At 35.8% G+C, this 15,515-nt stretch overlaps 1 protein-coding gene across 1 annotated transcript; it reads left to right on the forward strand.

Moving 5' to 3' along the window:
• The first annotated feature begins 263 nt into the window (after positions 1-263).
• On the forward strand, positions 264-14,706 carry treh (trehalase (brush-border membrane glycoprotein)). Its single transcript, XM_039647473.2, has 15 exons — positions 264-429; positions 842-942; positions 1,033-1,180; positions 1,451-1,538; positions 2,355-2,455; positions 3,036-3,128; positions 3,387-3,503; positions 3,618-3,740; positions 4,596-4,645; positions 5,959-6,159; positions 8,158-8,375; positions 8,845-8,956; positions 11,265-11,377; positions 13,550-13,603; positions 14,026-14,706. Exons 1-15 carry the CDS (start codon positions 353-355, stop codon positions 14,161-14,163), a joined length of 1,734 nt encoding a protein of 577 aa, XP_039503407.2. The 5' UTR covers positions 264-352; the 3' UTR covers positions 14,164-14,706.
• Positions 14,707-15,515: the final 809 nt, after the last annotated feature.

Consider the following 15,515-nt stretch of genomic DNA (forward strand, 5'->3'; position numbering starts at 1 on the left):
GGTGTGTGGATTTAATGTGAAGAATTCCTCTGACTTATTACAGTTTGAGCTTTAGTCATATAAATGTCAGTTTCCAATTCTGTTTTGTCTCACTAGATGTCAGTATTTAGAGTTTTCATTTAATTTCTTCCCTACTGTTACCATAGTGTTACATTTTAGTGCTACCCTTAGTACTAACAATCCGCATATTAATGTGAAATATGTACAGACTAGGTTTATTATGCTCTGTAAATGATTAACCACGTTAGAATCACTTTTAAACTGACCTATAACGCCCTAATCATTGATAAACCGAGCACAGAGCTTTAAAACTCAGGATTCTGTTTACTAATACTTCATTTAGCTCACCAAGATGCACTGCTTAATTGTGACGATCTTTTCATCCATCCTTTTCTCTTCCGGCGACATGCTTCTGGCACCTTGTGACAGGTTAGTTCCCATAAACTATCTTCTTGAGCAAGGCTTCATTTCTGTAATCTGAATAGCTTTTGTGAATTATCCAATGAGAAGAGTCCATTAAATATTAAGCCGAATAAATTGGTGACTGATGTGTGCACGTAAACACTTGAATGACTCTTTTTGCTCCATGGCTTATGTGAAATGATTTGTTGTTTTTATTATGAAGACTTCAACAGCCACCAGATGGTATTCTCATTATGGCTGAACTTTGAATCCATGATAAAGCAGGTGGAGTGTTTAATAAGGGTTCAAAGCTCAGCTTCTCCGCATTCAGGAAGAGCAGAATGTTATTGATCTTGTTTTTTATGAGTTTAACCCGTGAGTCCCAGACACACCACCCTGTTACTCTGGTGCATCGCCTGACATGTTTGTTTGCCACCAGTCTGATCTACTGCACAGGAGAAATCCTGCGACAGGTCCAGATGGCTAAACTGTTTGATGATGACAAGTACTTTGTAGATATGAAGTTGACTACAGCTCCTGGTGAGTCAAACACGTTTGATTTGTTCTGAAGCTCGTCATCAGAAAAGCACTGTGCTTTAATTCTTGTGCTATTCCCCTGCTTCCCCACAGAGGTCGTTGTGGAGGCGTTTGCAAATCTGACCTCAGGGTTCCCAAACCAAACTGTCCCATCCACAGAGCTACAGAAGTTCCTGCAAACATACTTTGAAGAGCCGGGTAAGGAGTTTGAGCCGTGGACTCCTCCAGACTGGCATTCAAAGTAAGAATGTTTTGTGTGGACAATGAGTTGTCTTGATACAACAATAGTATTTCTACCTGAAAATGATAATTCTTTCATTTACTTACTCATGTCATTCAAGTCTATGATTTTTCTAGTAATTTTGCATGGTTTGAAAGCTCAGTCAACATTTACTTAAAGTATATGGAAAGAGCAGCCAGGACATTCTGTAAAATTACTTCTTTTGTTTTCCACTGAAAAAAATAAGTTGTGCGAAAAAGGCTTTAAATGTGAATATTTCCTGTTCCACAGACCAAAATTCTTATCCAAGGTGTCTGACTCAAAATATCGCAGTTGGGCTGAAGAACTGCACGGTTTGTGGAAGTCCCTTGGTCGAAAGGTAAATATTGGTTTTCAACAATGTACAATACAGCTGAAAAAAAAAAAGTGTTAAAACACTTAAAGGACAAGTTCAGTATTTTACAATTAAAGCCCTGTTTTAAGATCGTTTTTGATGAAATAGAATGGTTAAGATTTTTTTTTTTTAGACAAATGCTGCTGTCCCCCACCTCTACAATGGTATCATAGGGGCACAGGAACAATCCTTCATAAAACACATAAAACTTTAGTTTACAAAGACATAAAACTCACAGAGTGGTCTGGGTGTTCAGTGATATGCTCACACAAAAATCGCTGCAAAGGTTGCTTTCCAACAGGTTTTTTACCATTCGTTGTAAAACTGTAGACCTATTTTTCCGAACGCCTCACAACCGTACATTCTTCCGTTGAGAGCGTGAATTATAGACACTCCAGCCCAGTTGGTGGCGATAATGCACCTTTGCCAATTGCAAGCAAACCACTTGTATAGTGTAGCCTACGAAACCGCGACTGCATAAGACTACAGAAAGAATACAAACAACCCCATTTCCGTTTCCAACCACAGAAACTGAAAATTCTCGGGATGGCAGCATTTGTCTAAAAAACATTCTTAACCATTCTATTTCATCAGAAACAATCTTTAAACAGGGCTTTAGTTGTAAAATACCAAACTTGTCCTTTAAAGTAATTGCTATTAAATTTCACAATTACTAAGTAATGTCAGATAACAGAGAAATGTAATTTTAGCAGAAAAGCCAATAATATTGATACAATCAATATCTGTTTTAATTACAACTTCAATAATATTTGTCTTATTACTGTATTCATGGCTGTGCAGATCCGTGATGATGTCAGAGACCATCCAGAGATGTACTCGCAGATTTTCACCCCACACCCAGTCGTCGTGCCCGGAGGCCGCTTTAGGGAACTCTATTACTGGTTAGTTTCTCTCTTTACCAAATACATAAACACAAGAACACTGAACGCGAATTCGCGTCAAACGCGTGAATGTACAAATAGCACTAACTAAATCATTCGCGCTTAACGCGCCAGACGGTCAATTCGCACAAAATTGATGCGCGAATGAGGCATAGTCGCGCCGCAGGAATTTTTTACGCGCGTAACGCGTCTTTGCATTGACTTAACATTGAAATCATTCGCGCTATGCTATAGTCAGCTAAATGATTAAATGAAATGAATATTCGCGTCCGGTGTGAATGCACCATAAGACTTTTTCTATGTTTCACAAAAGGCATATTTCTCTCAAATACTGTTCACAAATGTCTAAATGTGTGTAAATGAGCACTTCTCCTTTGCTGAGATCATCCTAAAGATTTAGACAGATTTGTAAAAGAAAATGAAAAATAGAAAAAGTTTTAGATTCTTGAGTTCAGCTCATGAAAAATCAGGGCAAAAACAAAAGTCTTGCATTTATAATTTTGTTCAGTGTATTTGCACAATGATTAGTGGTACTTGCTAATGCCAGTATCACTGTTATTGCTCATATATTGCTCTCCAGGGACTCATATTGGGTATTAAATGGCCTCCTTTTGTCTGAGATGACCGAAACGGCTCGAGGAATGATTCTGAACTTCGTGTTCCTTGTGGAAAGGTACACACACACACGTTTTTAACAGTCTATTAAATGCTGTGCAAAAACTTCACACAGCAGTTTTGTTTCAACACAGTACAACTAAACATTTCACTTGAAATTCTGGCACTCATTATTCATCCTCACATCATAATCATTATGATTTTTTTTTTGGTTTAACTAAATATTGCCTCAGTTTGTGAAATTTAATTGCTCAATTAAATTAAAATTGTAGTAATAATGAATTTTATTAAATATTATCCCTTCACCCCCATTTAGATACGGCTTTGTCCCAAACGGCGGTCGGGTTTATTACGAGCGGCGCAGTCAGCCTCCCTTCCTTCCCATAATGGTGGAGAGCTTCTATGAGGTCACCAGAGACAAAGACTTCCTCGGGTAACCTTTCCTGCTAAATTGCCTTCCTGCAGGGCTGTTGAATATTGAGGTGTTGCGCTCAAGCGCTCTGAACAACACCTCTGCACCGCATGAGCGCTGTGTGTGTGTGTTTAGGCAGGTTTTGCCAGCACTGGAGAGAGAGTACAGCTTTTGGATGGAGAATCGCTCTCGTGTTGTGGCGATAAATGGACTGACCCACATTCTGAATCAATATAATGTACCGGTGGACAGACCCAGGTGAGACCATACATTAACACTCGCGGTCTCCCCTAAAGCTAAATGAAAAAATAAGAACTCTTCTTTTGCATAGATATATAACCAAATTGGTCCATTATTTCTTTATTATTATGTAAAGTTCTCATTACAATAATGCATTTTTTTTTGTATTTATGATTACAGTATATGGGTTAATGTAATCTGCCAGTCCCCACAACTTTGTTGTGATAATTTAGATAATTGTTTTGACTAAAATAGTTATTTTAGTAGCATTAGTTTTAATAATACTTTGAATTATTCTTTATTTTTTCAGGTTTAATTTTACTTTTAGTTAAAGGTTTAGTCATTTCATTGTTTTATATATTTTTAGTAGTTTTTTATCGTTTTAAATCTTGTTTTAAGTGCGTGTGTGTATATATATATATATATATATATATATATATATATATATATTATATATACTTTTTTGTTGTTATTTTAGTAGCATTGAAATACTATTATAGTTTTAAATAATACTATGTAATCATTTTTACTTTTTTATAATTGTTATTTTCTGGTTTAAATGTATTTTTAGTTAAAGGTTTAGTATTGTTTGTTTTTATTTATTTATTTTTAATTTTTAAATGTCTATGGGTTATTTTTAGAACATCATGTTAAACTAAAAGAACAAGAAAAGTAAAGGATTTTATGGTTTTAGCTAGCCATAATGATCCAGCATAAAACATTTAACACAATATTTTGTTGTTTACTAAAGCAGCTTTAATTTAAGACGGCATATACCCCAATTCTCATTGTGGTAATAAAAAAATCTAATAACAGTCTTTCTTAATACTGGGATTCTCAAAGTAAAACATTTGTGACTATGACTATTTGCAGGCCTGAGTCCTACAGTGATGATGTTGAACTGGCTGAGGGTCTGTCAACAGGTAGGAATTCAGGAATCATCATTCAAGTTGTGTATGTACTTACAATAAATTGCAGTTAGGGATTGTTTAGGATTACCTTACTTGTAATTATGCATAATTCACTGTTATTACTAGTAGTAAAATGTATCTACGTGTTACTGAGTCACCTTAAAATAGTGTTACCGGAAACTCATACAGATTTGGAACAAAATGATGGCGAGTAGATAATAGATTTTTGTTTTGGTGTATAATATCTATTCAAAATGCCCCTATTATGCTTTTTCAGATATTACCTTTCATGTAGTGTGTAATATAGCTGTTTTTGAATATAAAGGTCTGCAAAGTTTCAAAGTGCTTAATAAATGGAGTTGTCTCACAAAAAAAAAGAAAAAAAAGAATTCAATTTAGAATTACCTGAAATGTCGTCAGCACTTTTGCCAACTATTTTCAATGGAAAAAAGCTAAAGCCTGTTCAAAAAGTTGTTAGCCCTCAAACCGTATTCACTTTATATCCCTTAACCCTGTAATTGTGGACAAATGTGGGCACAGAGGACTCAGGTGTGATCCTAATTTTTATTTATTATAAATGTTATATCACTGTCTTCGATAAAGTTTTGTCTATCCATTTATGGTGTTTTTTTTATTTTGGGGATATTTTTGAATTTATTTACTTCAAAAAGTACCATATTTTCTGTGTAAATTATGCTTATATATATATTTTTTAACTACATTAAAATACCATTCCAATAAGTTCTTGGAGCTAAAAGACGTCATGCTCCTGTTGTCGGCATGTTTTCTCTCCTAATCCATGCTCACATACTGTATTTTAATATAATATTGCAGAATGTCCAATAAAGCTCTTCTCATTTACATATTTTGTCATACACAAGTTCACAAGTTCCAGCAGTCCAAAAAGTTGCTATATTTGTCGCTAGGCACTTTCTTAGTCTTATTTTTTTTTCAAGTTGCAGAAAAGGCTCTAAAAAGTCACTAAATCTAGCAATGAAGTGCTAAGTTGGCAACAATTACTGAAAACCAATGTAACAAATCTGCATAAAGCCAGCCTATGGTCTTCATTGGCTGACAGCATCTTCCTTGACCCGCTCTCCAACACTGTACCCTCCTGACCAATCAGAGCAGAGTAGGCTCACAGGAAGGAGGGGTTTAGAGAGACTGAATCCTGGTTCGAACCATTTCAGACTCTGTGAGAAATTAGGTGATGCTGCAATGTATATTATGTGGAAATGAAAGGAACCATCAAAAAAGTATAATAAGGGGTCTCCCTTATTGTGTGTGTTTATGCGGATGAATATGAATTTGCTCGTGCATTACAGAGGCTCAGAAGAGACTTTGGATGGAACTGACATCTGGGGCAGAGTCAGGCTGGGATTTCTCTTCTCGCTGGTATATAGACGGCACAGGCAGAAACAATGGCACCCTGAGCGACACACGGACCAGTTCAATCCTTCCTGCTGACCTCAATGCCATCATGTGCCGCAATGAGCGTCTGCTGGCCTCCTTCCACAGGATTCTGGGTAAAAGAGTAAAAACATACTCACACTCCTGATTTGAATAAATATGCATATTCATAAATATTCTTTAGTAAAATGAAAGGGTCCAGCTGAACCTGTGGCCTAGAATTTAGCACACATTCTCAATGTTTTTTTTTTTTCATTTTTAGTAAATCAATTATAATTAGTATAATATAACAAATATTCATAGAATGGGATAATGTATAATTGATTATTGTAATTAATTTAAAATGAATTTTAAACAACTTAAATGACAAGCTTTTTATCTTTTTAATAGGTCACATTATTAAATCAGAAGATTGCAGATAGACGAATATTTGAACCATCAATCAAAGAATAATTTCCTCTATCACCTGTAGTTAACAAATTCATCTAATCAATTCATATTTAATTTAGTAGCTTCATTAGGCTTTAAGGATGGTCTTCTCTAAGCACTCAAATATGTATTTAATGATGCATAGATATTGTTTTGACAATTATTAACATGCATTTATATACATTAAACATGCCAAAGAGACCTCACACATTAAGTGTATACAGTATATATATATATATATATATATATATATATATATATATATATATATATATATATAACCCTCTGATGGTCCTTGGTCTCTTCTGACCAAATAATTTTCTGTTTTGAATTTTTAAAAATCACAGCTTCATCTGAATGTTACGAAACTTGGTGACATTTCTGGTATTATCAATGTGAACACACAAAAAAAATTGAGTTCATGATGAGCATGGTAAGTGGTCGTAAAAAAAACAAAAGTCACAATTTTCAGTCACAGTTTTTAACACTATTTAAAAAAAAAAAAAAATCTAAAACTTAAGAAATCGTTTTTGTTTCAAATCGTTTTTGTATGTTTCAAATATATATTCATATCCACCAAAAGAAAAAAGTAAATGTGTTCATAAACAGCTGGGGAATTCACAGGCCTCTCCATATAGAGATGTACATGCCATCTAGTGGTTCTATGCTTTTTCTCTTTACTGTAACCAGATGGCCTAGAGACTCTATATTAAACTAAAATACAGCGTTTATAAATATATAAGAAACATATATATATATATATATGAAGAGTTCAGATGCAAAAGCCTCTAAATGCCATTTGAAATTTTCTTCTTTAATGATGATTTTTATCAAACTTGTATATTTAAGTTCAGTAATTTCACTTAAATAACAATTAATAGGTAATTATTATTGCCATTTAAGTGAAATCACTGAACTTAAATATACAAGCTTGATAAAAATGATCATTCTAGAAGAAAATTTCAAATGGCACTTCGAGGCTTTTGCATCTGAACTCTTCATATATATATAGAAAAAAATATATATTTCCATGGCAAAAATTGACCATAAATATTGCATAAATATTAATAAATTCAATCAAATGGTCTCAAAATACTAAATTAAAAAGAATAAATATTATAGAACAAAAATAAATGGCATTGGTTTTTGCTGGGATGGAGAAAGTTTGATTTTTTTTTTGGTGTCCGGTCATTTCTGACCGGCAAGGCTCAGGATGTGACTCCTAACGAAGACCATCAGAGGGTTAAAAGCCTTTCATGCTCTGATCTCATTTGATCAAAAATACATATATTAAAATACAAAGCTGAATTTTCAGCATCATTACTCCAGTCTTTAGTTGTCACATGATCAATCAGAAATCATTCTGATATTGATAAAATCCTTGAGCAGTAAATTAAAATAAACAGTTGAGCTGCGTGTATATATTTCTGGAAACCTTTGAAATGGAAATTTCAAAAGAACAGCATTTATTTGAAATAATAATTTTGTAACAATGCAAAGTCTGTTCTTGAAAGGCATTCGTACTTCGACAGTAAAGAAAATGTACTGACCCCAAACATATTTGATGAATGCTTTTTTAAGTTTCCTTAGGCAGCAGTGTATGAACACTGTGGTTTGTGTGTTTTACTAAAAGCCCTCTGGGATTTTTTTTTTCTCCCTTTTTTCTGACATCTTGTTTCCTGCAGGCAATGAAGAGAAGGCTGCGGACTATGAGAAGGCACTTTCTGCTAGAATTAAAGCGGTTGAAAGTCTACTGTGGGATGCAGAGAGAGGAGCCTGGTTTGATTTCAGCCTGCTGAATGACACCCGGCACCTGTCCTTCTATCCATCGAACCTGGCACCTCTCTGGGCGCACTGTTACTCGAAGCCGGAGATGGGCGATCAGGCCGTGCAGTATCTGAGAGTGAGCCTGTCACATTACAAATTGTCAGTTATTGACCGTTTAAGAGTGGGTGATGCATAGACGCAACATATGCATACTTTATACAACTATACTTACTTGCATACTTGCATATGTTGTATAAAGTATATACTACAACTACTTTATACTATATACTTTCTACAACATATGCAATGTTACTTTCCTGTAGACAAGCTCTAGATTTCTCACTGTCTGACCTAATGCTAGCACCTTCCATGCACACTCACAGTAACTTAATATTGCAATGTCTTTATATGTTATATTCCCTCTTGAGAAGCACCACTGTTCACTTCTCAGTTCCCTATTGATTTATGAAAGATCTCATAAGTATTTTTAAAATTCAAAGAGGGAGGTTGGCGTTCCCAGCTCAACAGCAGATGGCACTCTTTACACACTGTTTCAAAAACCTTCTCTTAAACCGTTCTCTGTCTTTCTCTCTTTCTATGTTTAGGCTAGTGGAGGACTGGACTATCCTAACGGGGTTCCCGCCTCTCTTAGTGATAGTGGGCAGCAGTGGGACATGCCCAACGCCTGGCCTCCGCTTCAACACATGATTATAGAAGGTATATGGTCGCTTACTTTGCTTTCATTTTGACTTTAAAGTCACAAAAATCAAGATTAAGTCAAGTCATATGTATTTGAATAGTGTTTTTCTTAATACACATTGTTTCAGAGCAGCTTTACAGAAAATCACAATGTTAATGCATATAATATCTACTTTCACATGTTAAAACTGGGTCATAGTTTACATTTTAAACAATTAAAGCCATCAGAGGTTAATATAGAATGTATAGAAAATACCTCCCTAAACAAGTATACTGTATGAATGCGTATAAATCTGTACACATTTATACATCCAATTTTACATAAAGAGCTTGGCGATATAATGGTTACATTTTGACAAAAAAAAGTTTGTGTTTCAACTTAAACTGAATGGAAATGTTGCGGTGGCAATAAACTGAAACAAGTTTAAGTTTTTTCAAATTATATTTATATTTTATTTCAGATTTATTTCAATTAACCGAAATGTTTAGGTAGCACAGTCTTGTACAGTCCTGCCCCCCATGTACATACTATGTACTTTTTTATAGTTATTACAATAACTGGGTAATACAACCCGATCTCACGACCAAGTCGTACGAATTCGACGAATGATTAAAAAGTGGCTAATTCGTAACAATTCATACGACCTCACTCGTACGAATTAATACGATTTTGCTAAATCGTACATATTTTACGATTTGGCCAATTCGTATGAATTCGTACGAATGACCTACCCCTTACCCCGCCCCTAAACTTAACCATCACGTGGGTTTAGACAAATCGTACGAATTAGTACGAGTGAGGTCGTACGAATTAGTACGAATTAGCCACTTTTTAATCATGCGTCGAATTCGTACGAATTGGTCGTGAGATAGTGTTGGGTAATAAACTGAAACAAGTTTAAGTTTTTTCAAATTATATTTATATTTTATTTCAGCTTTATTTCAATTAACCGAAATGTTTAGGTAGCACAGTCTTGTACAGTCCTGCCCCCCCCCCCATGTACATACTATGTACTTTTTTATAGTTATTACAATAACTGGGTAATAACCAGTTATTGTAACCAGAAGGCACTAAACCTGAACCTTCCCCTAATCCTAACTTTAACTCACTTTATATTACCCAGTACTTTCTTAGAGCTATTATTGTTTTCTAAAACTATTAAAAACGTGCTTGCACTTTATTTTAGACTATGAGTACTTGCACATGTACTTGCCTAATTTGCCAAATAGTATAAATTGCTTTATGTGAGTCTACTGTATGTAACTTAAAACCAAGAAAATGTATTTAGAAAGTAAATAGGGTCCATTTATTGCACATGATTCATCAGTATTTTTGTCCGTATTTGACCTTTTTGTTCAAACTGACATTAACTAGGCTCAATGTGATCTGAGCACTATTTCAGAAGTCATATTCCTGACTGTCTCCATCCGGAAGCCATTTGTCCTTATAGTCAGACTTCTCTTTAGTCTGGTTGCTAACTGGCACTGTGATTCACACTTGTTCGCTCATGCAAAGCAGTGTGACGTTTAGCCTTATGTAATGAGTGTGTGTGGGCAGGGTTGTTCTTTGACCTATTAATAGAACAGAAAGTATTAAATAAAGAGCTACATCTGTTGGGCCAAACATTTTTGCAACATCCAGGCTAATTGTATGAGCGCATGATTTTCTGGTCACCCTTCTAAGAACGCGCATGATATTGGTTACTATTAACCGGTAGCCAGTAAGAAGATTGGACACCAGAACCCCTGGTCTAATAAGTAACTGTGCATCTACATGTAAACTAACTCTCTGTAGTCTGTTAGGTTAGGGTTAGCTATTTTTTAAATTATTTTTGTTAATGTAGTTTGTTCATAGTTTTTGAGGACGGTGCCATGTAATGTAAATTTGTTTGCATCTACCGAATTTGGCTCGCTTCTATCAAGTGGCAGATGAAGATCTGCATTTTTCTCATTGAAAATCCTGGAAACCAAATGGTTGGGAGAGAACATCCTAGAAAAAAGTGTGATCATAGTGTAGACAATAACAGTTTGGTTCTCTTCCAACTCCTGACAGCAGTGTACGGTTCATCCAAAGGCACAGGCGGGCTGTAATGCATCATTTTGCACATCAGCCACTTCAGCTATAACTTGAAGCAGTGTGTCAAGAATCTTCATTCTGTTCAATGTGTGAACTAAATCACATTTTTCTCTTAAATTCAATTTGCCTGCTGTCACATCTCGTCTGTGAGTTTTGGAAGTGACTATTAAGATGTGATTAATGATTCTCAGTGGTTTTGCCATTTAAATGACCCACTCACTTCTCAGCCCATCCATCATGTCTTTGCAGGTCTCTATGGGCTCGATTCAGCCCACGCTAAAGAGCTCGCCTTCAGTTTGGCCCAGCGGTGGATACAGACCAACTGGCGGGCGTACATCAAATATGAGGCCATGTTTGAGAAGGTTAAGTCCACTAAAATTCCCTCTATACTCTTATATAGTGCAGTATTTGAGTGAACGAACAACCATTTGTAGTAGTGTTTGAAACCATCATTAGATCCCAGAATGCACCACAGTAATGAATGTCCATCTGATGAACGCTCATTTGCTAGCTCCTAGAGAATACCCATGCACCAAACTTAGTTAATTTGTGCGAATCGCCAGAAAATGCAGTCCGCAGGGCATTCAGTGTCCAAATTCGCTTAATTTTCGTTCACTCATTCAGTGACTATATTAATGGAGGTAATTGTGAAATTCAATTTTTTTGGAATGGGTGCCGATTTCGGATACAGTCCTTCTCTACAGTTTGGCTTTAATAAGTTTCCGCATTTGTTTAACGTCACCATGAAATTAAAATGGACAATTCTTATTTAATGTATTGCAGTGTTTATTATAAATGATTTATCTGTGCACATTATTAGTTCTGTAAAATTCATGTGCCCTCCAGGGCTCGATTGTAAGGACTGTCCAATGGCACCGGGCCAGCGTAAAAGACTCTAGACAGTTGGCGGAACTGTCAAATTGCATCATCACGAAAGTTGATGATTTGCGCGTTTTTAAGTTTGGTCAGTTTAAACATTTTAAGTAGTTTTCAACCATTCAGATTTAAAAGCAAGATGACAAATCTCAATTCATTACTAGTGCGCTGTTTTCTGTGTGCGTTCACACACACAGAGCGCACGGAAAACAGCTTGCGAGTACCGAATTCTTTTGAGTTCTTTCACGGCGTCTGAAAAAATTCACACAAAGTATGTCAAAATGTTCTCCTTGTGGAGTATCCACGTAAACGCGTCGTTTTGTCTTAATACTGAACGTAAACGATAATAAAGAAAATGCGTCTGTAACAGTATATTGGTTCTGCATTTGATCTTCAAGTGACAGCAGCCTAATATTCCTTCTGCTTTCTGTCATTAATGTTAATCAAACAAAAGACATTGTCTTGACTGACTTTTGTAACTTTAATTTAAACTGTAAACATAATGCGGTTTTATTTTACGTTTCATTAATTTCTGTACCTGAATACTGTTACTTTCCTGGAAAACTTTTTGTCTGTCTTTTTGAGCTTTCTTTATTTGAGTTGTTGCTTTTAATTTATTTGTCTTCAATAAAGTTTTAACTTTATATTCCAATAACAAGCCACAAAATGTTTAGATACCAGTGAAATTTCACAATTCTTAATTCCAATTTCTATACCTATACCTATTTCCTATAATTTCTAATTTCTATACAATGTAACATTACATTGGTCCAAAAACATATATATATGTGGGTGTGTGTGTGTGTGTGTGTATAGAGTGCCGAAGTGATGTATAGAGTGCCGAAGTGATGACATCACTTTGTTGGACAACTCGGAAGCTGGCAGCGCATGGGTTCCCTCGATTGAAAAGCTATGCATTTCCCCAATTGACTTTTGGAAAATCGCAAAAAATAAGATCTGTGTTCAACAAAGAGTTGTGACCCTTACACGTCAAGATAATCTTTACAAGTTAATCCAAAATGTATACATTTTGAAGCCTATATTAAGTTTTTTAAAAACACGAGCAGACAATGAAGTTTAAAAAACCACAAACAGGTTATAACTGTGTGTTCTATGTCATCGATCAAAACGTGAAAATATTTAGAGGCTTTGTTCACCACAGACCATATTTCAGGTGATTTAGCTAAAAACCTATTCAAAAATCCCATAGGCTTTAGAGCGAGGGAACCGGTAGTGCTAAAGAACTAACTCACTTCCACGTACTGTGACGTCGTAACTTCGGCACTCTATACAGTAGTCGTCAAACACACCGACACCTAGTGGTGTGGATGCCGCATCATGCAAAAGTTGTCGGTTGCTGATGCCAGTGTAGAAATAAGGGAAAAAAAGCAAACCATATTCAGCTAGTCATGTGATCTCATCTTGGTACTCAATTTAAAATTCCATTCTGAACAGCCTTTATTTCCGGCTAATGATGCATGCAAATGACACGCATCTTTAAATGGATATTAAAATGTAAAATATTAATGGAAATGCTGCTTTCTTAAATAAGTTGATTGTGAAATTAATACGTTATGACTTGGTATTCACTTAACTTCCTCGCTCTCACTCTCTCTCTTTTCCTCTGCAATTCTCTTCACCCCATGTTCTTGTTACAGTACAATGTCAACGGTGATGGAAAGCCCGGAGGTGGTGGCGAGTATGAAGTTCAGGTATTAATGGCCTGTTCATATTTACATATTCAAATTCATAAATCTGCTTCCGAGCTGGGCACAGTGCTTCGGAGACGTTTTTAAATCTCTGGAGGAATTAGGGGTAAATTAGAGTTCTTCAGACCAGCAGAACCATTCTTGAAATGTAGAATCTAATTTTTTTTTAAAACCCTGAGGACCAAAAGAGTGTCGAGAAGAGAAACGGCAAATTAATAGAAGCTCAGATCATCAAATTCCAAGTTCATAGAATACATTCCATAAGATGTATTATGGAAAGTCTTTATATCATACCTAGAAATACTGATGCATTTTGCTGAAACCCTACCCTTATTAAAATTTGGCGAATATATCTGGTCCCACACGAGTTGTGCAAAGAAACGTAGCTGATAATCCAAACTCTCACTCTTGTTCTTTTGGCATAGTTGGGATTCGGATGGACCAATGGGATTGCTCTGCAGCTGCTGGACCAGTATGGTGATAGACTGAGCTCTGGAGGGTGTGTCCTGAATGCCAGCATTCTGATTGGACTCATCTATCCCATTGTAAAATCTCTGTTCTGATCCTGATCTGGAGGCTGAAGCACAGAAAATCCCACATCTCTATTCAACAGTTGAAGTTGAAATGATTTAACCCCCTCAGACCTGAATTATGTTTCAAGTTTCTGAAAAATATAAAAGTACATTTTCCCAGCTCATGAGGTTTCTATAAATGAAAACAAATGACAATTTTTTTATATATATAATTGCTTTCATTGTGTTTTTTTTTTGTCCATTCCAATGGACATCTGGTCAAAACAGGTGTACTTCCCAAAAATGTACCAACATGAAATAAATTAATAAACATAACATTTGTTGGTCTATACTTTAAGCTTTTTCTCAAGCTCAAAAAATTCCAGCAGTATACCATTTCAACTATAATTTTGAGGTTTTTGTTTTACAGATTGCACTCTGTTTGTAACAAACTAAATATATTTGATTCAATCAATCTTGTCATATTAGAGTCATTTTCTGTGTGCATCTTTAGAACAAAAACTTGAACATTATAACATTACAACTTTAATTGTAAGGTTTTTCCTTTATATTGCACATTTGTTTATTCATAAGAAAATAAATCTAGGAATCAATCAATGCATTCATGTTAGAGTCGTTTCCTGTGTGCATCCTGTGTTTTCTTGTATTTTTACAGTACTGGCAGGACGGTTTCCAGTAACTCTAGCTAGTCCAAGGCCGAAAAAAAGGTCCATTCCGTTCCTTGGGCTGTAGGCAAACGGACGTGGGTTGGCGGACGAGCGTGCCGGCCCCCTGAAATTTTTGGGGTTTCAAGAAGATTGGAGAAACTTATTTTTTCGCACCAAAAAAAGATTTGTAAAGATTTGTAAAGATTCGTTTTTTTTTCGGGCCGAATTTTTGAGTTTCGATATCTCAGCTCTGGAAGGGGCTAGAGCCTCCATTTTTGCACTCAGGTCTAAGTCTCATGGCCCTCTATCAGTATCCAGAGTTTTAGGAAGATTGGAGAAACTTAATTTTTCGCCCAAAAAAAAAAACGTAAGGGGTACCACTGTCGTTTTTTTTTCGGGCCGAATTTTTGAGTTTCGATATCTCAGCTCTGGAAGGGGCTAGAGCCTCCATTTTTGCACTCAGGTCTAAGTCTCATGGCCCTCTATCAGAATCCAGAGTTTTGGGAAGATTGGAGAAACTTAATTTTTCGCCCAAAAAAAAAAAACGTAAGGGGTACCACTGTCGTTTTTTTTTCGGGCCGAATTTTTGAGTTTCGATATCTCAGCTCTGGAAGGGGCTAGAGCCTCCATTTTTGCACTCAGGTCTAAGTCTCATGGCCCTCTATCAGAATCCAGAGTTTTGGGAAGATTGGAGAAACTTAATTTTTCGCCCAAAAAAAAAAAACGTAAGGGGTA

The sequence above is a fragment of the Pimephales promelas genome, chromosome 10 (genome assembly GCF_988280905.1).
Source record: "Pimephales promelas chromosome 10, fPimPro1.hap1.1, whole genome shotgun sequence".
NCBI classification, from domain to species: Eukaryota; Metazoa; Chordata; class Actinopteri; order Cypriniformes; family Leuciscidae; genus Pimephales; species Pimephales promelas.

Excerpts from the sequence above, each read along its gene's own strand:
- treh (XM_039647473.2), top strand. The coding sequence starts at position 353 with ATGCACTGCTTAATTGTGACGATCTTTTCATCCATCCTTTTCTCTTCC. Across the intron at positions 430-841 it reads CTTCTGGCACCTTGTGACAG|TCTGATCTACTGCACAGGAG; the intron begins GTTAGTTCCCAT and ends GTTTGCCACCAG. Across the intron at positions 3,504-3,617 it reads AGAGACAAAGACTTCCTCGG|GCAGGTTTTGCCAGCACTGG; the intron begins GTAACCTTTCCT and ends GTGTGTGTTTAG.